Below are 25,863 nucleotides of genomic sequence, written 5' to 3'. Positions count from 1 at the left end.
AATTCTGCGCTGTCTCAACTTCTGCTCCGTTCGAAGTCTTACGATCCAATGATATTTCTTATATAAGTAAGCATTTGATGACAAGCACCCAAAAATATGTTTGTTGCACATCGAATGTCGTCAGCTTCCGTCCCGGAATACGGAGTGAACACCCGTTCGTTACGGAGGTCTCGGTTTTTGGTAGTCAGCAATAAAGCAAATATCTCAAACAGGTAGGTATGAGGCTAAGCTTACAAACACAAGTATTAAGCTTACCAGCATACGCATTCCTCTAGTCCGTTGCTATCTCAATCCCATGGACAAGGAGTTTGAATCATGAAAATGCAAAGTAAACTCTGTTGTATGTCGTACTCATCGGCTGTCCAAACGACGGATCATATAAAATTCGTCTATTTTTGCTCTACCGGGCCTAGGCTCGCCAGGCTCAACCCCAGCATGAACTTCAAACCTTTCATCCAGCGAACAATATTCCTTCTCGCATCTCTCCCTCCAGTCATCTCATGAATAGTATCTTTTGTTGCATTTCGCACCCGTCGGCAAGATGACGGGCAGAGACGGCTCGTCCGTTTCTGTCATAACCCTTTTTTTTTTTAAAATCCCGACTGATGTCGCATCTCCCGCAGATAACCCAATGTCTCATAGGGCCAGCTGCACAGTCCGTTCTCGATCCCCAACTCCCCTGGTCATCAAATCCCACACCTGGGAATATCGAACAACTCACTCTTTCTTATAAGACCCTACCAGCAGCATACTTAAAGCGGATTTTTGTTGCAAGTCGCAGGCGCCGGCTATGCAAACGGCTCGTCTGGAAGCACGTTCCGCGACGTTGGATTGTCGACGGTCCGCATCCGCACTGGATGTCGTGCACTGGTCTTGACTCCATCTTTTTTTCTCCTTCTCCAGCCCCCACCTTAGCCTCAGACAATACGCAATACGAGCTTTGTCTAGTTACGAATTTTGAGTTTCAAGTCCATCTGGCGTTTTCAAGAAAGGAGCACCGCTCCCTGGTCAGAAGTGCCAAGAGGCTGGAACTTCCGATTACTCAACTATTAGGCGAGCAAGCCACTAGTGAGAAGCACAGATATGAGAGCGACTTTTCGTTGTCTAAGACTCTGATTCCGATTCAATGTCTACGATCGGGATGTTTATTCAGACATCGCCGAACTGCATATGCCGTCTCATCTGAAAAGGGATTTATATTCCCTTTTCTTGGCAGTCCCAGTTAGTTCGGGATATACCATTCTGCAGGAGGTGTGCTGTTTGAGGGCGAGTGGCTACTTTTTGATGAACATGGCCGTCCGGGATGGAGTTCCGGTCGGCAGCCGACGAGGTGCGATATGCAACAGAGAGGTTTAATGAGGTGTTTTCATGCTGGATTTTCTGTTTTCGTCGTCTTGTACCTGGAGGTTCTCGCCGTGCCGCGGAGATGCAGCGTCCGAGGTGTTGAAAAGGAAGTTCGGGATGGAACAATGCATGACTGAGCCGGTTTCCCCATCACGTTGCCGATGAGTGCGATTTGCAACAAAGGCTTGGGAGTTTATGCGTTTGTCTTATTGCAGATTCCATGTTGAAGCTACTGGTTGATGAAGTGTTCATCCTGTGGGTTCGAGGCGTGGAAAGGATGAGCACGTTACACAGAGAATTGGAGCTGGCCCGGTTCCCCGTCAGACAGCCGACCATTGCGACTTGCAACAAAGTTGAAAGAGTTCAAGGATTCGTCTTTTGGCCCGCCATTGGAAGGAAGTCTTCGAGCTTGAGTGAGCTACATGTAGTTCAGCGGATAGCTGCTCGGAAGTGGCATACGGCAGCATGAGGCCCTTTGAAAGTCCTTCAGAAGTCTGACATCTTGTGTACTCAGTTCGAACGGAGATGTCAATCTCAGCGGCGTGCGTATTTTGCCAAGTTTCACCGCAAGTACTGTCCTGTCTTGGATGATATATTTTACTGAATTTTATCGCTCATGAGTCTTTATACAGACCATGCCCACGCTCATACAGTTTGCCTTACACCTACTGTTATCCTCTTTACCATCTTCTTCCTTCCTTGAAATCCACCACACTCATACCAACCAGCCATTGAACGAATATCAACATCCCATTCCCATTGTTCATGAACCGTTCCTCCTCCATGCGAACTTCACCATCTCTAAAGCATCATTTCCAGTTTTGCTCCATTATCATTCGATGCGGTTCGTCCCTTGGCTCAGCCATCATTTCCCGAATGATCTTCTCCCCTAATCCTTTCTTCCCCAGATAATCGCCGTTTCCAGCAAACCGATGAGTAGTCGAAAACCATCCAAGACAGAGTGAGCCTTTCTGCTCCTTGCAATTGCCATCTCGTGGTCTATCCTCGAGGTCGTCATGCTGGGGTCCCATATTTTCGTGTCTTGGACAAGCATATACCTGACGCCACCAGTCCCGGCAGTCCCGTCGAAGACGCTTTGTAGACCTGACCATTCGGGATTCGCGTGCGATTGGTCTGTTATCCGGTCCCGCTGTTGGTCGTCTGATGTCGTGGCAGTATCTGATGCTGTATCTGATATGTCCGCAGCCGCGGAATTTCATCCTCTCGATCATGCACATTGTCGTGTGTTATGTGTGGTATAGTGTGGATATTGATGATTGTGTATTGCTGATGTTAATTATTGTCGTTGCATCAAAGTTCTGTTTGATGTTGTTTTCAATCCAGACCATCGGCCATTTCGGAAGGTACACCTCAAAGCTGATTTGATGCGAGAAGCGCCTTCTACATTTACTTGGGATATGGATTTTTTGACTTTTCGATCAAAGGACAACCTCCAAGCATATTTTCCTCCCACACCGAACGGGTTCCTTGCACTTCGACATGGTCAAGTAAATCTTCAGTCGAGGATAGCATCTATGCTGCAAACGATTTCACAATTGTTCTCTCAGCTGCAATGAGAACGAAAGCATATTCCATCATACGTCCTTGCCTTGCAACAGTTCCTTTTCCAACAATACACTACTGTTTCCGGTCTGCATTTATGCCAAAACATCGTTTAGCAAGAGATTGACCTCCTACAGAGCTCGCTCTCGGGATTTCACTTCCTGATGGTCGTCATGCCCCTTCAAATCCTGTCTCCTTGCAGCGTGTTACAGAGTTTTTGAGCTGTTCCACTGTCAATATGTCCGAGATTTCACGTATGATCGAGTAAGCGCTTGGGAGTACAACGCCCGGATTCGGAAGGCTTGTTTGTAGTCCATAGCTAAGTCTTATCTCTGTGAGAACAAATTATCATCTAAGTCCCTATTGCTAAATTGGCCTATCTCAACGACTCTTCTACTCGCTCTCCGTGCTCGCTTAAGCCAAATTTGTCCTCTACTCGTCCGCTATTCAAAGCTTTAAGCTTATGGCTGACTCGCGATGGCTTTCAAGCGAGTCGGCCCAGCTCTGGATTAGCCAAAGAACATTGGCTCCACGACTTCCCCGACAACGTCTTCAGGGCTGTATGTCATTGACGTTCTAACCATGCGCACATTGCTTTTCTTACACTCGTCAACCGTTTCCCCTTCTTCGGGCATCCTCTCACGCGTCCCAGCAGGTTCTCCTTCTCCAGGCATGTTCTCAGCTGTTGTGGGCTGATCACCACACTCCGCACTACTCTTGTGTTTAGACATCTTTTCGAATTTCGAAAGTCCTTCCATCAGTTCTGTATATGCTTTGTCCATTCCCTCCCCATCAACAGCAAGCTTGTCGAGGGCAGCCTTCTGCTCCAGGAAGTACTTGTCATTCCTCTTGTTGACTTCCGTTCTTGACGCTTTTTCGAGATCCGCGAGCTGGTCTGTCAAATCCTCGTTCTCTATTAAAGGTTGCTCCAGTGGTTCCAGCGCCGACAACTGGTAAATCGGCGACGTACCACACCAGTGCTTTTTGAGAGTGAATATTCGTCCACGGCAATCCTCCTCCAACCCACTGCGATATTTATATTGGAAATTTGGGCACTCCATAAGCTTGGCATACCATTTCGTGGCGTAGAAATTACAGTAAAGACCTTTCGTTTTGTAATATTGGGCTTCGGCTTGTATCTTGGTTTGACTGGGTCTCTTGGACAAGAAGGTACAGGACTCGCAATAGGTGATAATCGCTCGCATGTGTCCGCAACCGTAAAGCTGACTCGAGATATGACACATGTTTATTCTTTGCGACTCGAAAGGCTCAGTAAGCTCAAATATTTTTCAAGTGTTTTCTTTTGATGTGGTATGGTTCTCACAGAGTATGATTGCATATGTTCAAGTGAAGACACGTCGAACTCGAGAGACTAAGAGCTCTAATTATAGGTTGAGGAAATGTGCTCATACCGCCGAATTATTCATTGTGCCGTGTGTGAATGGGAAAAGTCGATCTTCCTTACATGGGTGCTCAAGGTACAACACAATCACACACTTTTCGTTGTGTGACTGTTTATTCATACATGCACTCGTTTCCCAACATACTCCAGTATTTAGAATTGCTTCCAAATCCGTCAATCTGCAATATTTATGCCACTAGATCCTCCTTAACGATGGACGAACTTTCTGGAACTCTACTGCACAAGGGTCTCTGGACTCACTTGGAACAACCGCCCGGGCTTTCAATGACGGACAAAAGCTGCGAAATCGTGCACTAGTGAATTACTATCTCCAGAAACCTCTTTCTTTCTCTTCTGTCTATACATACAGGCGGCCGACCATACCGCTTCTTTCTTTTTTTTCTCAAAAAGAACATTCCTTCTGCCGCGACGATGATGTCCTGTGTTTGTCTTTCATGAACATACGTTTTGGTGGGCTTTTGCGTTCGTTCGGTCAGTCTCGAGTCACCTTGGAGAGTCTCTCGTTCATTCACTCCGGGAAAGGGGTTTTTTTGACAGTGAAAAGAATCTCGTTAACAGTAGGAAAAGTTTGTTAACGATAATCAGAGTACACAAACCCAACTTTCCCATCAAAGAACCTTCTTCGATCCATCTAAACTCCGCAAAGCCTGGTCACGTCACCCTAAACCACCCCCAACTCTTCTTTCGTCCATGGAAACTTGACTGATATGCCAAGTGTCTTTCCTAAAAGCGTTAGGTTGTTTCTGTGTTTATATACCTGGGAGAAGTTGTTAGCGTGGGTCTGGTGTGAGTCAGGCTCTGTTATTCACTCCATTATATTATTCACTCCATTAACCATTCCAAATTTCCTTTTGCTCCAAGAAATGTGCCTGTGATTGACGATATGTCAAAATTCACCTTACAGTGTAGCCCCTTGATTATACGTCATTTTCTTGCCACACGATTATTCACTTTGACTTGAAAAGGAGAGAACTTGTCCTTTTTCAAAGTACTCAATTATTGACAGACTTTAAATCTTTGTACAGATTCTGTCTATGTAGTCTCTTCAAATTCAAGCAGCATATCTCCATACTTATGGCAAACTAACATATAATCAGGGCGTACACTATATGTTGGTGAGGTGTACTGTACTTTTGGTGTGGCGGAACATCCGAGTAAGGACAACATTTTCTCACAAGGTGGAATTAAGTACTTTCCTTGACACGGATGTACAGTATATCAATGTTTGACTACATTGCTGGTTTCGGGGTTCTACCTTCTTTCACTATTCAGTCACCACCTTGGAACATTGGGCTTTTCGCGCAAAATGCGCTGTCCGCGCCGTCCGCGCTATTTGCGCAAAAGGCGCATTCAGCGCAAGAACCGCGATGTGCATGTGTTGTTAATGGGTATCACGGCAGTTAACACTTGAGAGAGCTTGTTTGTTTATGTAAATCAAACATCAGAAAGAGACTGGTATTCATGGTCAGGTACTGGAGGCAAGATGTGTGTCCTGGGTCTGAAGAAACCTTGTCTGTTGATGTCTGACATGTACTCGTGGACTTACTACCAGTATATTTAGGGTGAAATTTCACAAGTCAAAATGAACATCACATCATTTCGTGGGATGCCCGGATCCCATATTGCTGCCAAACAATTTCATCGTTGTTAAGATCTGAATCTAAATACGGATGTAGAATTGGAATGTTGAGTTGAGGCTGCCTTGCACACATACCCGGCACTGGCAAGAGGAGAGCCGGGCGACCATGACATGGCGTGGTAGCTCTTCGTTGTCTTGTTTGAGTATTCTTAGAGGTATGAACGAGCGTTTATATCGTCACTAGCGTCTTTTCGTGTAGCGGACAGGAAGAGAGGAGAGGAGAGGTGAGGTGAATGGTTGTTGCAACACTTTCTGAGTCGAAGCGCAAAGTGAATATACAAATCGTCTCCAGTTTCAAAAGTAAGGCACTTCGATTTCGCGTTGAAGAAGTGAATGAACAGCGAAAGACGAAACGTGAGTTCACTCGTAAACTTCGACACTATATAAACAACCCATCGTCTGCCCTGGAGACAACCAACCCATCGTGGGTCCTGGTGGCAACCTATCCACCGGGCCTCGACCGTGCCACCGGCGACCATTGCAAGGACGAAGAGTCCGCGCACCAGAATAGCCGTGGCCTGCTATGGACCCGGCACGGGCGTGGGACTTCGAAGAGTCCCGGCTCCACAGGTGTGGCTAAGATGAGGTTGCGAAATGATGACAACAGAAGTGTACTAGAGAAGGTGATGATAGTTTGGATGACAATAGAATGGAAGTTGACGGCAAAGTGTGGTTTTCGACTGATTGAAGTATTGCAGATGAAATTTCACCAATGTGATGCTGAGACAGAAAAGCTGAGCAGAAGAAGAAGAGGCGCAACGAGTGATTGGGAGACTTCAAGTAAGGTGCGGGGTCGAGTCTGGACATTTTTAGTTGGTGATGTTTTGTATTCCAGAGATGAATTTTGTGTGTGGGATTGTGCATTTTGGCCAGGAATTGAGTTGTTAGTAAGATCTTCCATGACTTGAGGCATCTCGTATGTTTCTAAGATCTGATAGGATTGCTTTGCGGAGAGATTGTTATAGAAGATGGCGGGGAACCACTTTGACGCCCAGGAATATGTCGTTAACAGCTCGAGTCTGCTGGACCGCGTTTTCGGATGAATGACCCGGAACCTCTAGACTTCCTACGAGTGCGCCGTCTCAAGGAGTAAGACGATTATCATCGGTGTTTCAACCGTAGCCAGTATGGAAGGTATGTAAGTAGATAGGTAGTGCATTGTGCTTTTTGTGTATAAGTCCAGGGTTTTTTGTCAGCATAATCGAGGCTGAGATGGTTAACGTGTTGTCTACCGCAAAGTAACTATTTCTTCTACTCATGTGAATGAGTTTTTGGCTTCGAATTTGTGGATGGAATATCTGAGCTAGAAGTGGAGTAACCTGGTTCCTTCGTGGTGGAATGGAGGATGGAGAGGAGATGGTTGCGTGCTTTCAGAGTGTAAATCCTACAAACATCAATGCGAGTTGAAGTCTTGAGCTGTATCTTCTTCAATTAAGGTTATTTTGAGGTAAACCTGCTTTGTGTCTTCTGAGTCTTGGTATTGATACCGAAGTGTTCTGATGAAATTGCGCTTAGCGAGGACTGTCCGAGAGAATCTTCCACATGAAGGGCATACATGTCGGCTCTCTAGTGATAGAGAGGGCGAGAGCTGTGATTCGAGCAGAATGGACTTGGCCGATCCCTGTCATGCGAGGAGTCCAGTTCTATGCTTCGTCGATCCTCCGTATCAGGGGAGTTGAGCTGCGCTTAGACTCATCCTACAAAGCCGGCACTACCATAAGGAACGAGAAGCTGAGCGACTACTTCGCTGTGTTGGACCTGTGAAGGGCTGCAAACACAGACCAAGCGGCAGGTGAAGTCCGTCTGTACGACCCATCCTTTGAGAGAGGTTCCATTCGTGCGTGGTCATCTCATACTTGAAGAGGGGATATGAAGTCGGAGTAAAACTCCTGATCGAGAGAAGAGCGGTAGAATCGTTGATTTTCGAGGCTTTGTCGGGGTAAAAGCCACCATGAGAGGAACCGCGGAGTGGGGAAATTCTGAGGCTTGATGAAGTCGCAATAGCAACCTAGCAAATGGTGCTAAATCGAAATCAATGCAATCGAGACCGATTACAGCAAGAGTTTCCAGAGATACTGTGTCTTTCAAAGGCTAGCCAAACTCCGAGACTTAAGCTCGTTACGTGGCAGGTAGGAGTACATACACCGCAGCTTGAAGATCATCTTTCATGTTGACTGGAGACACTACACCCTCCGACAGGGGCCGCCAAAATCAGGTACCGATGTTGTCTGTAATGTCATCATACAGAAACTCGACAGATATTTCGCAGAAATCTAAACGTCGGGCATTCCATGGGGCTCAGATCATTAACACCCAACTCGCCGTCAAAGCCCATCTTATCTTGCTACCAATGGGACGAGTGTCTTTGCCTCATTCTCATAGGGGCTCACAAGGGATAGCTTTAGCGAAGCATGCCTTGCACACTGCTGTTTTCCCCGGCAAGAGGAAAGTGTTGTACAATTGTCATTGTACTACCTCCTTATCTCTGTATAGCCTTTTTGAAATCCCAGTCTTTGCAGCTTTGAATCTCGAAAAACGCCATCGACAAACGCCATCAATCAATGTAACGGGATTCATGGCTGAGACGGCACAGTAAGATGCGAGCCGTCCCTCAGTGTTGAAGAAGGCTATTATGGCTGAACAATGGTTTTGTGTTCCCATCTTATCTTGCAGATCGGCAAGCACAACCTCTTACACTTGCAGTTGATATCCGTCTGACATGTCAGGACCCTTGACAGGTGTCCACCATCACGGCCGACTGAGCGCATTCGAATTCTGAGAGACTTCCCGCAGATGGATTGTCTCTTCCGCGTGAATAGTTACTATTCGTGGTTTTGAGGTCTCATGATGTGTACTCCACATATAGCCATCAGGGCCGTGAATCGCTCACTCACGCATCCATGGGAGACACACGCGGACTCCACCTGATATATGACTGAAGTTGGGACAATGGAAGGTTGTCGGCGCTCCTTCCGGTTCTATGCTAGAATAAGCGGGAGACCGAGCTCTCGACCCTGGTAGTGCTTGGCGGTTCTGCGCCATGACCCTGAAGCGCTGTGAAGGATTGATTGGCGTTTTTTTACTCCAATGTCTCTCCCTCAATGGCTCAAACATCCATGAACCCCGCCACAGTCGCATTCACATTGCGACTTTTTCTGCGAATAGCTTGAGCTCCACCTCCGTTGGCATTCTTCTGGCCCGAGTCAGCACGCCATCACTTTACTTGCTCTCCAAGTTCCAAGTTACCAAGAGTCTTGGAGTCTTGCCCGGTCCCTAATCCTCGACAACCTTGACCCGTCGGCCGTCCTCCCCTCGACCCGCTTCTCCACATGTCAGAAGTCTAACCCCCACCCGTCAGATCGTTCCACGCTCCATGTTGCTCTTCCTTCTCTCTACATAAACTCGGGCATGTCACTCTTCCTTGATAGCCGGCGTGACTGTTGATCGTCGTCACACAAGGATACCTTTCCAAGATGTCTTCAATCGCATCAATAGTTACCAAAACGGTAACAAAGACAGCAGCATCCACTACTGCCACTTCGACAGACCGTGCAACCCCCCAAGGAGGAATCTTGGAGGGCGGAAATCCAAGCAAATATGACCCCAAAAACCCCATCATCCTGTTCATCATCCAGGCAAGTTTATGATTCCGCAGCTCGTGCATAGGTCGTACATACAAATCTCGTCACTGCGGAACTGCAAGGTGCCTCGTGGATTGTAGCACAATCGGAACTGCAGGTCTACAAGGCTTGCTGATCAGCAAATCACTTTCCTAATCGCAATTGAAAATGGGTTGGATATGGAAGCTAACAACGTTTGCAGGCAGGTATCATCATTATTTTCTGTCGACTTCTTCACTACCCATTATCCAAGCTACGACAACCACGTGTGATAGCAGAAGTCATTGGTGGAATCATACTCGGACCATCAGTTATGATGCGAATTCCTGGTTTTCAGAATGCTATATTTCCAAATGCTTCAATGGCAGGACTGAGTTTGGTAGCTAACCTTGGGCTCGTTCTATTCCTTTTCCTGGTAGGATTGGAAGTCAATATGCGGATGTTCTTATCCAATTGGCGTGTCGCTTTGAGCGTGGGTCTTGCAGGAATGGCATTGCCCTTTGGTCTGGGTTGTGCTATTGCATGGGGACTTTTCCACCACTTCCATGACGAGCCTGAAACGGTACCCATCGCGTTTGGTGTTTACATGTTGTTCATCGGAACTGCATTGTCGATCACGGCATTCCCAGTCCTCTGCCGGATCCTCACAGAACTCAAGCTCCTCGGTACACCTGTTGGAGTTACTGTTCTTGCTGCAGGTGTTGGCAACGATGTAACGGGATGGATTCTTCTGGCACTTTGTGTCGCGCTAGTCAACAATGGTTCGGGACTCGTGGCGCTTTATGTCCTCCTGTGTTGCTTTGGATGGATCCTCTTTCTGGTTTTTGTCGTCCGCCCTGGATTCATTTGGATGTTGCGCCGAACAGGTAGTCTGCAGAACGGACCAACGCAGGGCATGGTCGCTCTTACCCTTCTCTTAGCACTTACTTCTGCATGGTTTACAGGTATTATTGGGATTCATCCGATTTTTGGAGGTAAGTACATATGATGACTTGAACCTGTCACCTGCTAACCTGAATCAGCTTTCCTTGTTGGCCTAATTTGCCCTCATGATGGTGGTTTTGCAATTAAACTTACGGAAAAGATTGAAGATCTTGTGTCCGTTCTATTCTTACCGCTCTATTTCGCTCTTTCTGGTCTTAGCACCAATCTGGGTCTACTCAACGATGGACTCACTTGGGCATATGTTGTTGGAGTCATCACGGTTGCTTTCGCTGGTAAGATTATTGGCGGCACTTTGGCAGCCAGAGCATGCAAGCTAGTATGGCGAGAGTCACTATCAATCGGTGTGTTGATGAGTTGCAAAGGTCTTGTGGAACTCATCGTGCTCGTAAGTGTCATCTACAGTCCTGAAACATTACATGTTCACTACTAACAAAATCAGAATATTGGACTATCAGCCAAAATTCTCTCCACGAGGACTTTCACCATTTTTGTCGTGATGGCACTTATCACCACCGTCTCAACTACGCCACTTACATTGTGGTTATATCCTCCAGCCTATCAGCAAAAGCTCGATGCATGGAAGAGAGGTGAGATCGACTGGAATGGAGACCGTTTGGCCCCTGAACAATTGGAAGGCGAGAGCACTCCCGATCCACCTATCGAGAAACTTCAAACCAAAGAAGTCAGGAGACTTCTCGTATACCTCAGACTTGACAGTCTTCCAAGTCTTTTTACATTCATTTCTCTCCTTGGAGGAGATCGATCGACTGTTTCAACAAAGGTTCATCGATCCAAGTCTGACCTTGAGGCTGTACCTGAAGATTCAGCTAGCTCTACGACTGCGCTAGTGAATAAACGCCCACTTGAAGTTCACGGGCTTCGTATGTTGGAATTGACGGAGCGTACATCTTCAGTGATGCAAGGTTCAGAAATGGACGAACACGCTTACCGAGACCCAGTTGTCAACGCCTTCAGAGCGTTTGCACAGTTGAACAATGTCGCTGTCTCAGGAGGCGTTTCTGTAGTGCCAGAATCATCCTATGCCGAAACGTTGACAAGTCAGGCTTCAGATCACTTCTCAGACCTTGTTTTGATTCCGTGGAGCGAGGGTTCGGATGATATTCTGGGGTTGGATACCATTGCTAGCGGGATCCAGGAGGCTTTTATCCAGAGAACTCTCGAGACAGCCACCTGCAATACTGCCGTGTTCTTTAATCGTGGATTTGGCGGCCAACCAGTCTTTGAGTCTCGCTCTTTGAGTCGCACCGTCAGTGGACATAGTCTACGGAGTAGGACGAGCCACCAGACACCCTTACCGCCTATTGTCGACCGAAGCCATCACGTCTACTTCCCATTCTTCGGAGGTGCTGATGACCGTGTTGCTCTACGCTTTGTTCTGCAACTGGCACAGAACTCCAATATCACGGCTACGATCATTCACTTCAACATGCCAATTCAATCTGGGCCCAAGAAGCCTTCTTCGGTGCAAGTAAACGAATCGTCATCAGGCTTGGGCAATTTGTCAAGGCTTGACATCACTGAACGGATCGATACAGAAGCTCTGTACGCAGGTGCAGCTCAGGATACAGCTCTGATACACTCTCTACGCGATTCTCTTCCGATCGCTTTGGCGAATCGTGTTGTATTCGTCGAGGTAGCGACTACGGCTCCTATCGATGATTGCCTTGCCCACGCAAGACAAGAGATTGGACAGTCTCCCAGGAATGCAGGTGATTTGATCGTGGTGGGCAGAGGACGACATTCTCGTCTTGCTGACACCAATGAGAATGTAGCCAATGCAGAAATGAAGAAGACGCTTGGTGTGATTGCCGAGACGTTGATCTCCGGTGGCGTGAGAGGTAGTGTGCTTGTCATTCAAGCTGGTGGAAGAGGCCTTGATGCTTGAGATGAGATATAGAGGAGATATTGGCACTGGCTAGAGGCGTTTCTTTGGATTTGAGAGTTGATGATACCTTCGTTGCGAGACCTGCTGGTCTTTGGAGTATATTGGAAAGGATCTCCTCTGAGAGATGGTATTTGGGTCACGAATGCATGAGATATGGGAATTTTCATAGCGGATATGATGATATGAATACACTTCATTGGGTTCCCCCTTGGCTTTCACTCTTCATAACCAGGACATGTGCAGGAGCATGATCTAAATAAAATCCGGTTCACCTCAACAGCAATGCTACCTCACAATACACTTGTGTCTCAGACATTGAAAGTCATTTTTGTTGCTCATCGCACAGCGGCATTACTCCCAGCCGACAACTCCTAATGTACTCTCGGCCAGGGCCACCTCATCAACTAATCATAGATTTCGAAGTAGAACCCTAAGTATGAAATTGAAAGTCTGCTCATGTCCTTGGTTTGAAGAACGGAACAAGAGCCAAATCTCGAAGGTGAATTCAACTTTGGCCTAACGTACCTAGGTAAAATTTTGTTGCACGTCGCACCGTGACGGTTTCTGGTTTTGCCGCAGAATCGTAATTTCCATACCACAGGCCAATTCATTCGCTACTCGATTTAGTTTCTGCTGAGGTGTGCCGCTGTCTAGAATTCTTTGTCTCACTCCTCATACTATCTGGCTGAGTCTTTGAGAGCTAGGAAATAGTTGCTTTTGGGAAGAAGGTTTATGAAGTATTTTTGCATTTAGAGGTAAGTGGTTAAGCTGTCCTGCTCACATTTCAATGATCCAAATTTGTATGAAAGTCACAAATCTTTGGAATGTCCTGGGACATTCGGAGTAAGACAATGTTCGGCTGAGCTTAATGTCTGAAGTCATTACGATATGTTAGTCTGCTTTGTTGTCTGTCATATGTTTCAGAATGAGGTTAAGATGGATGTCTATAGTTGGGTAGTGAAATTTATAGATGTTGATGTTGGTGATTGTTCGCTTCGATTGTACTTGCTTGTTAAGAATCTGAAATCCCTCTCTAGGATTCATTACAGGACTAAATCAGATGTTACCTTTTGTGGGAGCTATTACTGTACAATGTAGTGACTTGATAGGATAGTCTCGTTTTCCGTCAAGTGAACGCAAAACTTTCTGCCTCAGTAGGAGGAGTCTCACTCTATCACGTTCCAAAGAAGAGCGAATGGAATTCTACATCATCCCCAACCCAAACCCCAAACTCATCAATAAAACAACCACCCACAACCCTCTATCCCCCATCTCCACTTTCATACCCATCCCTTTCTTCGTAGCCGACGGACTCGCCCCAGAACTCGTAGCCGTCGCCGTACTCGTCCTTGCTAAAACATACAACTCCCCCGTAGCATCACTCGAAACCCACAACCTGCCCTTCCCATCAACCGCCAAGCCCACCGGTCTAAAGCACCCATCCGGACACTGCGAATTATCCTTGTTCGCAAAGATATCGACGGTGCTATTCGTGCTATCTTTCGCTGCTGTTGGTTCGCCGGTCGAGAAGGAGACAGAGGAAACTTTGTAGCCGATGGGGTTTGTTCGGTCCCTTTCCGTTCTCTGTTAGTGAAAAATGAAAAATGAGGAGGGAGAGGGGAAGTACCAAGATCCATGGAAAGAGATATAAGCCTCCGTCCCATTCTCCAAAAACACGATATCCAACGGCGCCATATGAGCCTGAAACGTCAACCTCGGAGCAACCCTCTCCTCATTACACGTCGAATCATTAAACGTAGCATTCTGCTGCAACGTAAACTGATCTCCCACCACCAAGCTCCCCAGATCAGGTATACTCGTATTCCACAACGCAAAACAAGCCGGGTATCCGTAATTGCCGCCTTGATCCTGCGTACTCCCGTTTAAGAACCCGTGGAAATTCATCTCCTCCCCAGGGTTGTTCTCGTGGATATCGACCCCATCGCGGTCTATTTCATCCGCAGAGTTCTCGACGCTGTATATACCGCCTGTGAGCGGTTCTTCGGCGACTCCGACCGAGTTTCGCAACCCCCAGCCGAGGAGGAGGCCTTGGGTATTGAAATCGTAGGGGGTGGAGGTCTTTGTTAGGTTGGAAGTGTTGAAGGCTTTGATTTGCGAGTGGCCGGAGCTTAGCAGAGCGGCTTCGGGGTCGATGTTCGATGTACTGCCTCGGCTGATGAGGAGGGTGCCGGGGGATTTCTGGGACATCAAGAGGGTGCGGGTTGTGTGGTCGTCGTTTGTCATGCCTGTTACCAGAGTTTGGTTTGTGGTACTGACACTGATGGCGGAGGCGTCGTAGGACCAGGAATAGACTGCTTCGGAGGAGGAGGCGTAGAGTGTTTTACCGTCGTTTGAGAGTGCTATTCCGTGGTTCAGCTGTTTATTGTTAGTCTCTGGGGTTGATGACAAGAGTTGGTACTTACTTCTGTAGAATTCACTAAGAAGGTCTTCTTGGAGACGTCTAAACATGTACTGCCACCATCATCGAACGCTAGATGCACAATTCCAGCCCCAGATTGCACAACCAGCAGATTTCCACTACCGTCAAAGAGTATACTTCTCGGAGAAGTTAACTCGTTGGCCACGAGCTGAGCTTGCCAGCCATCGGAGGTTGAAGGTGTAGGATAGGTCGGCTTGAGGTTGCAAGTTATCGCCGAGACAATCTCGGAGAGGATAGCTCCAAGAACTATATTAATGAACAGCTTCATAGTGACAAGTAATGAGAAAAAGTATTCGGCCGTTTACAACATAAGATAAAGGGAAAGATAAGAGAGCTTTGTGTCTCAAGAAATCTTGAATGCGACGTCGTGGCTTGGCGATTGAGATGCAGATGTGAACCCCGCATGAGCAACTGCAGCCTCACGCATCATTGATAAGGAGCATCATCTACCTCATTTACCTTTTGTGTGCCATCCAATGGTATTGGCAAATGATTTCTCGCATGGCTTTTGAATGGTCAGAGTGTTTTGCAGTTGCTCTTGGATGCATTGAAAATGCGTCATGAAGCTTGGCGGGGTCTGATCAGCAAGAACCCCGCATCACGTGGTAGCTTGAAAACTGTGCCTGGCGTCAAGTACCTTGCCACTTGTGCCTAATGGATCTTCGATATGTATGTTGCAGGAGACCTTGGAATTAGGAAGCTAGGTAGAGGAGCCTAGGACGGGGTATATAACTTTAGATAAAGCTTTTTAGTATAAACGGCAGACGAGAGTATAAATATAGCTACTTAGCGTCAATTTTAATAAGGTAAATAAGTATCTCACCATGGACATAAAGAACAGTTGGATCACATTTTGCAGGTGGAAAAAGTATTTGATAGCGTGAAGCCATAACTTCATATCTCTGCATTCGTTCTGCTCGTTCCGTCTTACATTTCTCATGTGCCTTGTTGTTTTGGCGGTCATGACAGCGTTTGGTAGCATGATAGCAAGCCATACTGTATGAACCAGCATTCCACCCATCCTTCAAATTTGCTCTAGTACACCCTCGTACAGGCACTTTCTCTCCACAGCAATGATTTTTTTTCTCCCACCCTCGCTGCTGGACCACCGAACCAGAAAACAATATACTCATTACAAAGACCAAACCGCCCGCGCTCGTCTCCCAGCTCTATACTAGAAAAACAAATGCAATGCTTCAATGCTTGTTAAACGCATTCCACCTTTGCACAAACCCAAGCAAACCCGAAAGAAATGGAACAACGTGCAAACATTAACGTAATCTCGCTCTTTTTGTTGATGCTTGGCACTTTTTCCCATACAGCCCCAGAATGACAAAGTCGACCCCAAACCAGGCTGCAATTCTTTTGATGAATGCTTAGAAGCATGCAATGACCGCCTCCAATGACACGCTCCCAGATCTATGCAGAAGATGCATATAACAGATTTACAAGCAGAAAAGCGCTGCATGCAGTAGCCGAATGAAAACCGTCGCTATGCAGAAAAGGAAATAAAGACCACTAGGGTCTGCTCATGTACAAAAGAGATCCGTATCCGGACCATCGAGACTATCATACGACAGTCATCATATGCATACGTTGACCTAGGCTTCGTGTAGGCGATGAATCGATCGAGCCGCCTAGGATCGAATTATTACTATGGCTTCGGAGAAGATGTTTGGGGGGGCTGACACTGGGATCCGTGAAAACCCGTGTAAAAGCTGGACTCGAATCTCGGCGTGAATTGTCCTCTGGGCTCTGTGACCCGTCATGTTTGCGAATGACTTCTGCTAACGTACGACTCAATTGGCTGGCCTTGTTGACGAGATCCTTAAGGCTGGTGGTATCGAAAGGCATCTTGTCTGAAGGCTGGCCAGTCAAATTTTGGAGAATGGGATCAGAGGTCGACCGATGTTGGTGCATAGTCTCCATGACTGAACGAGCTGTATCCGAAGCACTTCTTGCAAGCGAGTGCCGAGGCGAGTTTGAAGGTGGTCTGAGATACTCTCTGGTCTGCGGGCTCTGAATCACACCAGCACCGAAAATGTCGTCCTCTGGCGAGAATACAGATCGTCGACGAACAGTGTTGCCATCATAGACGAATCCAGTAGGCTTCCCGTGCCGGTTTAGCACCTCGATTGGAGTGTCCGGCATGGATACTTCCTCGCTAGCCGGGCCATGTTCGTGAAAATCATCGCCCTCCATTTCTTGCTCGACGACAACCGATGCTGGCGAATGAGGCGGAGACAGCGTGGGATCTTCCTCATCTGGGACTGCCAGGGCGATGATGCCTTCAGCTTCCTTCCACAATGACGCGGAACGACCATGCAGCAGATTCTTTTCTTTTGCGAGTAGCCGCAGTCTCTTGAGATCTTCCACAAGCAGGCAAACTTCTCGAATCTGTCCTACATGCCCTGCAACACTTGCTTGGCTAGCTTGGATCGCTGGCGGGACGAGCATTCCACTACTCTCCATCTTGCTGTCACCAAACTCTCCATTGTCGCCCTCGTCATTATCGAACTCGAAGTCTCCGTCCCACTCCTCACTAACACCTTTGGCACCTAGACCCCAAGTACCAAATTTGGGTGTTAGCTTCGAATGATCACGCTGGCTCGCTCCGTCAGGCACGACAGGTACACTCTGACTCCTGATATGTAGAGCACTTGGCCCTTTGCGACCGATGGCTCTTCCGCCTCTGCCATCAGCAACCTGCTTGACATGAGCAGTTCTTGGCCGAGGAGAATTTCCCATGAGATCAATCTTCTCAGCAGAAGACGGCTCGGACCAATCAAAAAGGTTGCTCTTTGGGCGTTCTCCACCAACAGGATTGCCATTCGTGTTCCCACTGTGCGTAACATCTGCTAAAGCGGCTCGAAAACTGGGACTTACCCTCCGCGAGTTGAGTGAGCTGTTTGGGGGTGACAAAGAGTTGCTGACTTCCATGTTTTCGTCGTCTTTCGTCCAATCTTCATCCTCTTCGTCGTCATCCAAAGAAAGTCGGCTAAAATCTTTCGTAGCGAGGCAGAAGCTTAGCGGAGATGATGGAAAAGCCTCATCTGATTCCATGGTGGCGGTCCGCACAGGTGTCTGGAAGTTGTCTTCTTGTGAAGATCTTGCATTCTTTACAGGCGTGGACATGCCTTCGTCTTCCTCAACAATCCTATTGCTTGCTTCTTGAAACCCACCATTAGCCAACATTTCATGAATCGACAGCCGTTTACTCTTTGCATGTCCATTAAGACTTGGTGGAGACTCGTCAAACATGTGATCCAACGGAGGATTATGGGATCGGATGCTACCAGTGGCGCCAGATCTCAATGAGTCGAACACTGTCTCGCTTTGGAAATCCATATCGTCTTCGTCTCCCGAAATGAAACCTCGCGTGTCATTGTCAGACTCAACCAGTGTAGACGCACGATCTGCAACTTCTCCAGTCCGAGAATTCTTGATCTGCACAGAGCCGAAATAGGTTGTTGATGAAGGCGACGGATGGCCTGTGGATGACACTGATGTGGGGTTTGTGTTCGTAAGCGGCATAGGAGATGTTGGACTCCTGCGTGCAGCTGAGGACGAGGACGAAGACAATCCAAGTCGAGCTATGTCCAAGTTGAAGCTTGATAGTCTGGAGAGTGGCGGTAAGGGTGAAGAACTGTTCCGGCTCCGAGATGGAAAACTCGTGGAAAATGGATCGTGAGGAGAGAGATCCTCTGTCGGGGAAAGTGGTTCTCGTTGGAATAGTTTCGGGTCCATGACCGTGCGGTGTCTATAACTAGCTGAACCATGTGCCGTGGCAATGTTGCGAGAAGGCATAGTTGACACAGGTGCTGATGCATGGCGCTTTCCTCCACTCCTGCCCTCGGTGCTACGCTGTTTTCCTCTTAGACTTCCCGACCTTGAAATCCATGAACTAGGCGAGCTAAAGTGCATTGACAAACTTCTTCTTGCGCGCTTCTGAGGTTCCTCGACAGATTCCGTGGTGGGCACTGTTGTCTCGTCAACATCGTCCAAGTCATCGTCGATTCCGAAGCTATCATCATAGTACAATGTACCATCTGCGTTAGAGCTGTTAATCATTTCAGGTTTCATCAAAGTTGGCCTGGCTGTCTCGTCTGGTATAATCCTCCTGGAAGTGGAAAGGAAATTCTGTAAGCCTCCATCACTTGACCTCCCCGAAACTCTCTCTTTTGTGAGCTTAGTTGGCCGTGCTTCAAAGTACACACGCCATGCATGCCTGGTTTCCGGTGTGCTAAATTTGCTTGACGGTGTTGCATGGACGCGGGTAGTGGCTGTCTGGTGTAATGGCAGTGTGGTGACCATGGAATCGTCTCTAAACTGCTGTTGGAGGGTGACCGAGCGTTGATGACTCGTGGCTGGCCGACGAAGGGTAGGTACTTGTGATTTCGACCCGTTCCGAGAGATTGTTGGACCACTCGCTGCCCTACCTGATGTAGCTCTCTTGACAAGTTTGTTGGGTGGCAGCTGTGCAGGACTGCTTCCCGGATTGGACAATATCGGAGCTGCCGAACCATGGGAGAATGTGAGTGAAGGGGATTCCGGTGCGACGATACTCGACCGTGGACTATTGTTGTATGAGTTTGGTATTGTAGATAACCTCCTCATCCAAGACCCTCGAGACGATACAGACTCCCTTCGATGATCCTCCTCAATATGATCCCGTGGTGATGAAGCTTCTTCGTGTCTGAGTATTGACAATCTCCTCCCAGAGCTACTATTTGGTATCTCTACCCTTGTGCTTGAAGCTCGATGTTGTAGGGACGGGGGCGGATTAGGCGAAGAGCTGGTCGGTTGACCAAGAGGTCTGCTACCTGGCGTGATCACGGTCGAGCTTGTAGCCGGGCGTGATTGAGGTGTCGACGTGCCCTGGTTGTGAACGACGACATCTGCGAACTCGTGGGCTTTTCTCTTCTTCGACGAAGGGCGTGGCGGAGGAGATCGCTCCGGCTTTCCTAATGCCAGTCCTGCAGCGGCAATCCCAACCGTGCTCGAAGCAATGAGCTGAAGCTGTTAGCAAGAGTTCGTTACTTTGGTACTTAAAGAAGACAATCGAGGGTGGTGCAAGACGGTAAGATTGCCGTGACGCAGGGAGACGGTTGTAGATATTTCCACCCAGGACATTTCAAGACTGTAATCTTAATTGAAGGAACACCCAAGACTCACCGAGGGCACCGTCTTCATTTCGATCAATCCTCTCGAAGTCTCCGACCCGCTGTAAAGGAAAACCCCAAAGAACGTATCGAAATCGTGGAGGGACTCAAAATCATTGTAGAGGTCGGTCCATGTCACCTGCTGCGTTCGAGGAATGGGAGTGTTTTCCTGGGGCAGAAAGTAAACACCAGAACGAGGGTCGTGTCTAGGTCAATGGAGACCTCGCAGACGGCCGGGTCGCAGGAGAGGTGAAGAGGAAAGAAGGAAAGAGCGTGCAAGTCTAAGTCTCGTTGACGTATGGAGTCGAGACGAGGTGAAGTGAAGTGGTGGTCGATCTGAAAGGGTTTCGCTTTTTGGACTGGATTGGAGAATGTGGCAGGCGGAGAGGGTGCTTGTGCTCAGAATTCCGTAGGTGTTATTAGGCGACCAGACCAGGCTCATCAGCGGCCGTGAACCTGAACCAGCTACCAGAACCTGAACCTGAACCAAGCCAAGCCAAGGACTTGAACCACCAAAACGAACGGCTAACTAATTGATAAACTACTACGTCGCTAGAGGCTAGAACCACGACTCGTCTAAACACCGCAGAGGGATAACCCTGACAGGACGCTGGCCCGACGTTGCTAATGTGGAAAGGAGCAGTTTCCAAGGTACGGGAAACACTCTCTTCTCCTTCTCATTTGCTGCCCGCCAATTGGACTACGCCCCCATTCGATTAGGCGAGACCGTGGGAAGAGGGGCTTCTGAGTTTGTTGACAACGATCCGTGACGCTTGATCTCCATCCAGCGTACGCTTTACGGGCTGAGGGTGAGGGTCGAAAGGATACACACGGCAACTACACCTGGGAGAGGGGACAAGCAAGAGTGGAAGGGCAAATTCACAAGCTTTGCACCAGGATGTCGCTGACAGGAACAGCTACCTGGACAGACAATGCTGGACACGCTGGACGTACTCGGCTTGGTACCGCCGGGCACCTGAGAGCGACTTTCACCGCATCCATACTTGGTGAAACGATGCCGGATATCTACATTCATGGTTTTCGGGACGATGTCTGGTCAAGGCATAGCGAGTATGATCACAGCACCGGATGCAATCCTCCTCTCGTCTGCCGTGGCCCAGCGTCAACCGGCCTTCGCTGCTCCTCCCATTGTTCTTTGTCCCATCTTTGCTCGGACATTATTGTGTTACTGGCGACTCACCAAGAGGAAAAGGGTTGATGTCTTTCCGCCATGGTGGTCGAATTATAGACCAGGGCACGCGATATATTTCTTCCTTCTGCAGGCCCGTATGGATCCGTCAGATTCCTTTGTCCAGATATATCCTAGCGACGTCCATTATCTCCGGCAGCTTCAATATGCTGGTTATGTGTTTCAAAGGAAGTGCAAGACGACGTGATTGATCGTACAGAGCTGCAGCAATTGCTCACTGGACATTGTTTCAGATGTCGAGAAGGCATGTTTCCCGCTACGGCGTGAGCCATTTTCCAATCAGGCAGAGCTCTAGTGTCAGGAAACACATATTTAATAATATGTGTAGATATATAGACTGGAACATTGGTGGTAGGCGATGTGAGAGGTCAGGACCGCAACATCTCATGCGGCGTTGTCCGCACAGGGAAGCAGACAACAAGACAACAATGCAGTAGCTACCCACGAAAGACTCTCACAAGCCATTCTCGAAATCTTGAATGGAGATGCAGCAATCGTCCCATCTTGCGGTAGCCGTGTAGCCGACGTCTTTGAGTTTCTCAAGATCAAGAAACACTTGCATTGAGATTCCGCCATGCTAACCCTACCGGCGTCTAGTCTTGGCCATTTTCACTCCTCTCCAGCCACACCACAAGCTAGAACTAGTAGTCGGCCATCCTCCAGCTCTCTCCACTCTACAATGTCCGTACTTACCAAGCAAAGTAAAGCGAGGCCTTAAGCTGCATCAGATTCCGAACGACGCCTCTCTCCAATGTTCTAAACCTGTTCCTCGGATCTAACGCTTTTGCTATTGACTCACGCTTGGTCTGGTTCATACACATCAAATTCTCGGATCCACCGAATCCTCACGACGGCTCTCATATACTACAGCCAGCATTGGCGCTTTTGATACAAACCCGCCTCAAAAGCTGTGGAGAATAACTGGAGATGGATCGGCCGTCAATAAACAGCCGCACGACCTGTTGGACGGAATAGGATGTATCTCCCCGTCCCGGTCATTGTTGTTGCTCATGCCGAGTCGCGTGCTTAACTCCAATCAGGTAACATGTCGCCCAGGTTGCAGAAGCCCAATGCCTCTGTCCCTGTCCTGGCTTGCATGTACAAAAGTGTCCATGACTTGGTCAGCTCGCCCTATCTGGTCAAGAAAGAGGAGCTTCAATTCAGCAAGAGCGCTTCACGACTTACCTCTTGAACGTGCTCAATGCCCACGCTGCTCTAGAGAATTCCAGGAGATGAGTGCAGCCCAGATCCCCTTGGATTTGCATACTATTCACAGATCCAAATCGTCCATGGCTGTCCAGACCCACCAGAAATCTCAACGGCGGGGACGCTTTGACATTTATTCACGATGGAGGAGGAGGCGAAATCTCCGTTCCTCAACGCCCGAGCATGATGAGCACAGGCAAAATTCAAATCTTGAACAAGGTGACGTAAAGAAAGCCCGTCAAGCCGCGAGACATTCTCATACGCTCGCGAGGAGAAGAGCTCCAACCCGAGGGTCCTCTCCTCTCCTCTCCTCTCGGCACATGTCTACAAATCCTTCATCCAGGGCAGACCCTACACGATGCCCTTGCTCGCTCGGGGTGGCAGCAGATCCATATATCTGGGACTTGACGCCCGTGTTTGACAACGCATCCCACCCTTCTCTCCAACGCTTTTCCGGGTCGTGGAAGATTCCCACAGCCAGCAGAACAAGCAAGCAATTCCCCATTGAACTTCTTCATTCTCACAAAAGGGTGTGAGCCATTCCCAAATACAGGTTTTGGGCTGGAGGACCCTGTCTGCAGTGATGGGCCAGTCCATAGTCCCGCATCAGTATGATCTGAGTCCAGGATCCTCGACCAAGCCAGGATCCCGCGCAAGATTTACCTTGCTGCGTCTAATAATCACCGATCAGCAGCGATTCTTTGGTGCTCGGACTGGGGACTCTTGGAGATTTTGTGTTATCGACCAGGATTCGCGAATGGAGGCGTGAGGGGAGACGTGAAGAGCCAGCCAATAAACGTATTATGGAACACGAGCCCTGACGCGGATTTGACGCGTCTTAATAAGCTTCCGACTAGAGCGGTGGTTGGCCTGCGGTCACGGCCATGGTCCCCTCACTTACGCCGCAGATGCACACGGAAACTCAAAAAATAATAATAATAAACTGTGCGGCATCACATCGCAGCTTCATGCTTGAGCCCTGCTGGGAAAACATCGACTTTCGAGCATCCTTATTATTCCCCATTCTTGCTTGGCGTGTTTCTTTGACTTTCCCTCACGGAAGCTTATTTCATTTCCGTTTCTTCTCTCTGCCCCTTTGTGTTGCATCTCTGTTCAAACTCTCCATGCCCAATGGGCGGGTGACAAGCCATCCATGCTTGTTGGCATTGATGAAAGTTCAGCAGCAATCAAACAAGTACCTCGTCCAAATTACTACGCCACCTCGCGTTTCTTTTCCTTCGCATCAAATTGTCATCACGGTCCAGCTGAAACCCATCCAATAGTCACATCCAAATCGTACGCAATTGACAGGCCCGCGCGGATTCTGCTAATTTACTGATCGGCTGGTGGCCTGCAGGTTGAACGCCGGATGATGGAACAACACAATGGAGGAAGCGGGCACTATTTATATTTAGAAGCGAAGCCGAATCACAGGACGCCGAGATTGCGTGCAGCGAGCGAGCTTCTAGTCTCGTCCTGAAATCAGGGTAAGTAAGTCAGCAAACCGTGCGAGCATCGCAAATCGTCTGATTCACAAAACGTCCTATCTCACTCACCCGCTCTCACTCTTACTCTTCAGGTTAAACTTGCGCCGCGAACCCGCACCGTATTTCTGAGCAATCAGACCTCTGTTCCGCGCTGCCCCTCTCTCCCATCACGTGTCGTTCCACGTGCCGCTCTCTTACATTGGGTGACATTGGAAAAGACAGTCCAAGATTCGAAGTATCATTGCATATTCGCGTACCTGCGTACCTGCGTCCATCTCATTTCATTTTCCCGAGATCTTCGGTCAGAATTGGGCAATCTGAGATCTGGTCTCACACGACGCTGTTGTTGTACCGTAAGGTAGCGCGCGGATCGCATGCCGTGCAAACTTAGGTATTATCGTGACCTCCTCCTGTCATATCACGCTTCTTTCTTTCTTGCTTGCTTTTTTAAATATAGCCTGCTTGAAGCAAGGGGCGGGTTGTTGGAAGATGGGAAGATGGCACCTTCCGTAAAAGGCACGTGGCTATATAAGGATTGACAGCTCTGAGACCACGTGTAGAAGGTTCCATGATACCGAGCTGGATTCAGCCTCAAGTGTTGCGGAACAATAGATCTGCCGATGATGTCCCTGGCCGCAAAAACAAAGTGAGGGCTCGAGAGCAACTCATTGTCGAGATCTAATCTCGATGAAGAAATCTGTCATACTAGGGTGGCTTGTCGATATGTGTGCATGCAAATCCCTGATGAGGCCTAAGCCAGTGCTCAGGAGTTCGTCTCATGACTTGACATGACATGTCAAAGCTTTGACTGCGAATTGTTTTTGCAAGGGGGATGCTTCCAGTAAAGGAGTTCTGCTATGATGTTGGAAGCTGCTTTATCAATGGCGTGCTTCTTGCCAGGACATTTCCTTCGCATATATGTCTGGGTCTTGAGTAATGGAGAAAAATTGCTATCAGTGATATAATATAGAAATAAAGCTTTAAAGTCCGGCACCCTACCAATACTTCAAAGCTCTCAAAGTCTTAAATCTGTATCAATCTCTCAAGTCACTTTCAAAGTCCAAACTCCTATTACTACTTTGCAGTCCCCAAAGTCCCCAGCCTAGATCAGATAAGTTCAGCTATTTGTAATATCCGTCGATCTGAATATATATTCTGTAATAAACAGTGTATCTTGATTTCCACGTCCTGACTCAACTCAATCGTCATTCTTTTGAATTCATGTTGACATCGCTGCAACCTTTCGCATGTAATGAATAGGAGACCGGATATCTATCCTCGCCCTTCAAGATTTTCTTCACATTAGAAGTTTTTTGTGCGTCTGGGTCAACAAGAAAGACATCTTAAGCACCAGGCGCAAGCCAGCTTCAATCAATGGATGTTGAGTGTATTCTTGAATACAGCACTTTCCTTTCTTTCACTGGATTGTATCCTCGGTCAACATTGTATAGTTGTTATCGAATCCATGCTGCTGTTGTCGGATGTCTGGGCTTTTCGTTGTTAGCGTTTGAATGTTTGTTCCAGCAGGAATGTTTGAAGTCTTTGCTTGACTTGGATAAGTCACTGCAGTCTGCTGCCGAAATAACCATTGCCTTTGTGAAGAACACACATTGCATCACTGATAATGCAATTCGATGTTTGTCAAGAGAGCAATAGTGGCGAGTGCCATCAACCAGCTTTTAGAATTGACTTTCAAGAGGCTGCAGAATTGTATTTTCTCATTCCCAAATCATCCTAAATCTTTCGGACCTCACACCTGACATATGTCGTGAATACGAGTGGTGGGGAATCTCGTGAAAGGGGTTGATGTGGGGTTGTTTCATGGAAATTACCCCTCGTGTTTAATAGGGCTGAAGTCCGGGACTTCCTCGCGAGGGGAATCCTTAATTATTGCCGCATGCTCGGATTCTGCAGGCGT

At 48.0% G+C, this 25,863-nt stretch overlaps 6 protein-coding genes across 6 annotated transcripts; 3 read left to right on the top strand and 3 right to left on the bottom strand.

The window, feature by feature from the left end:
* Positions 1–3,285: 3,285 nt before the first annotated feature.
* On the bottom strand, positions 3,286–4,275 carry LY89DRAFT_682343 (uncharacterized protein). Its single transcript, XM_018214490.1, has one exon. It carries the CDS (start codon positions 4,149–4,151, stop codon positions 3,417–3,419), a length of 735 nt encoding a protein of 244 aa, XP_018074989.1. The 5' UTR covers positions 4,152–4,275; the 3' UTR covers positions 3,286–3,416.
* Positions 4,276–6,075: 1,800 nt separating this feature from the next.
* On the top strand, positions 6,076–7,733 carry LY89DRAFT_666291 (uncharacterized protein; the record flags this gene model as incomplete). Its single annotated transcript, XM_018212893.1, has 5 exons — positions 6,076–6,124; positions 6,154–6,193; positions 6,262–6,856; positions 7,031–7,103; positions 7,540–7,733. The coding sequence occupies 5 exons, from the start codon at positions 6,076–6,078 to the stop codon at positions 7,731–7,733; spliced, it is 951 nt and encodes a 316-aa protein (XP_018074988.1).
* Positions 7,734–8,969: 1,236 nt separating this feature from the next.
* LY89DRAFT_682340 (uncharacterized protein) lies at positions 8,970–12,784 on the top strand. Its single transcript, XM_018214489.1, has 4 exons — positions 8,970–9,604; positions 9,792–10,563; positions 10,612–10,919; positions 10,974–12,784. The coding sequence occupies exons 1-4, from the start codon at positions 9,443–9,445 to the stop codon at positions 12,438–12,440; spliced, it is 2,709 nt and encodes a 902-aa protein (XP_018074987.1). The 5' UTR covers positions 8,970–9,442; the 3' UTR covers positions 12,441–12,784.
* Positions 12,785–13,482: 698 nt separating this feature from the next.
* LY89DRAFT_640356 (soluble quino protein glucose dehydrogenase) lies at positions 13,483–15,415 on the bottom strand. Its single transcript, XM_018211663.1, has 3 exons — positions 14,864–15,415; positions 14,068–14,816; positions 13,483–14,013 (listed from the first exon to the last, which is right to left on the bottom strand). Exons 1-3 carry the CDS (start codon positions 15,146–15,148, stop codon positions 13,644–13,646), a joined length of 1,404 nt encoding a protein of 467 aa, XP_018074986.1. The 5' UTR covers positions 15,149–15,415; the 3' UTR covers positions 13,483–13,643.
* An 816-nt stretch (positions 15,416–16,231) lies between these two features.
* LY89DRAFT_448886 (uncharacterized protein) lies at positions 16,232–20,163 on the bottom strand. The gene is made up of 2 exons (XM_018207601.1): positions 20,056–20,163; positions 16,232–19,893 (listed from the first exon to the last, which is right to left on the bottom strand). Exons 1-2 carry the CDS (start codon positions 20,071–20,073, stop codon positions 16,450–16,452), a joined length of 3,462 nt encoding a protein of 1,153 aa, XP_018074985.1. The 5' UTR covers positions 20,074–20,163; the 3' UTR covers positions 16,232–16,449.
* A 1,879-nt stretch (positions 20,164–22,042) lies between these two features.
* Positions 22,043–23,413, top strand: LY89DRAFT_682337 (uncharacterized protein). Its single transcript, XM_018214487.1, has one exon. It carries the CDS (start codon positions 22,323–22,325, stop codon positions 22,992–22,994), a length of 672 nt encoding a protein of 223 aa, XP_018074984.1. The 5' UTR covers positions 22,043–22,322; the 3' UTR covers positions 22,995–23,413.
* Positions 23,414–25,863: the final 2,450 nt, after the last annotated feature.

This window comes from Mollisia scopiformis (genome assembly GCF_001500285.1).
Source record: "Mollisia scopiformis unplaced genomic scaffold LY89scaffold_6, whole genome shotgun sequence".
In the NCBI taxonomy this organism is placed as follows: Eukaryota; Fungi; Ascomycota; class Leotiomycetes; order Helotiales; family Mollisiaceae; genus Mollisia; species Mollisia scopiformis.
Note: the sequence above shows the minus strand (reverse complement) of the source record. Positions and strands in the feature narration are given on the sequence as shown.

Excerpts from the sequence above, each read along its gene's own strand:
- LY89DRAFT_682343 (XM_018214490.1), bottom strand. The coding sequence starts at position 4,151 with ATGTGTCATATCTCGAGTCAGCTTTACGGTTGCGGACACATGCGAGCG.
- LY89DRAFT_640356 (XM_018211663.1), bottom strand. The coding sequence starts at position 15,148 with ATGAAGCTGTTCATTAATATAGTTCTTGGAGCTATCCTCTCCGAGATT. Across the intron at positions 14,817-14,863 it reads TCTTAGTGAATTCTACAGAA|CTGAACCACGGAATAGCACT; the intron begins GTAAGTACCAAC and ends AACAATAAACAG. Across the intron at positions 14,014-14,067 it reads ATCTCTTTCCATGGATCTTG|GGACCGAACAAACCCCATCG; the intron begins GTACTTCCCCTC and ends GAGAACGGAAAG.
- LY89DRAFT_682340 (XM_018214489.1), top strand. The coding sequence starts at position 9,443 with ATGTCTTCAATCGCATCAATAGTTACCAAAACGGTAACAAAGACAGCA. Across the intron at positions 10,564-10,611 it reads GATTCATCCGATTTTTGGAG|CTTTCCTTGTTGGCCTAATT; the intron begins GTAAGTACATAT and ends AACCTGAATCAG. Across the intron at positions 10,920-10,973 it reads TTGTGGAACTCATCGTGCTC|AATATTGGACTATCAGCCAA; the intron begins GTAAGTGTCATC and ends TAACAAAATCAG.
- LY89DRAFT_682337 (XM_018214487.1), top strand. The coding sequence starts at position 22,323 with ATGCCTCTGTCCCTGTCCTGGCTTGCATGTACAAAAGTGTCCATGACT.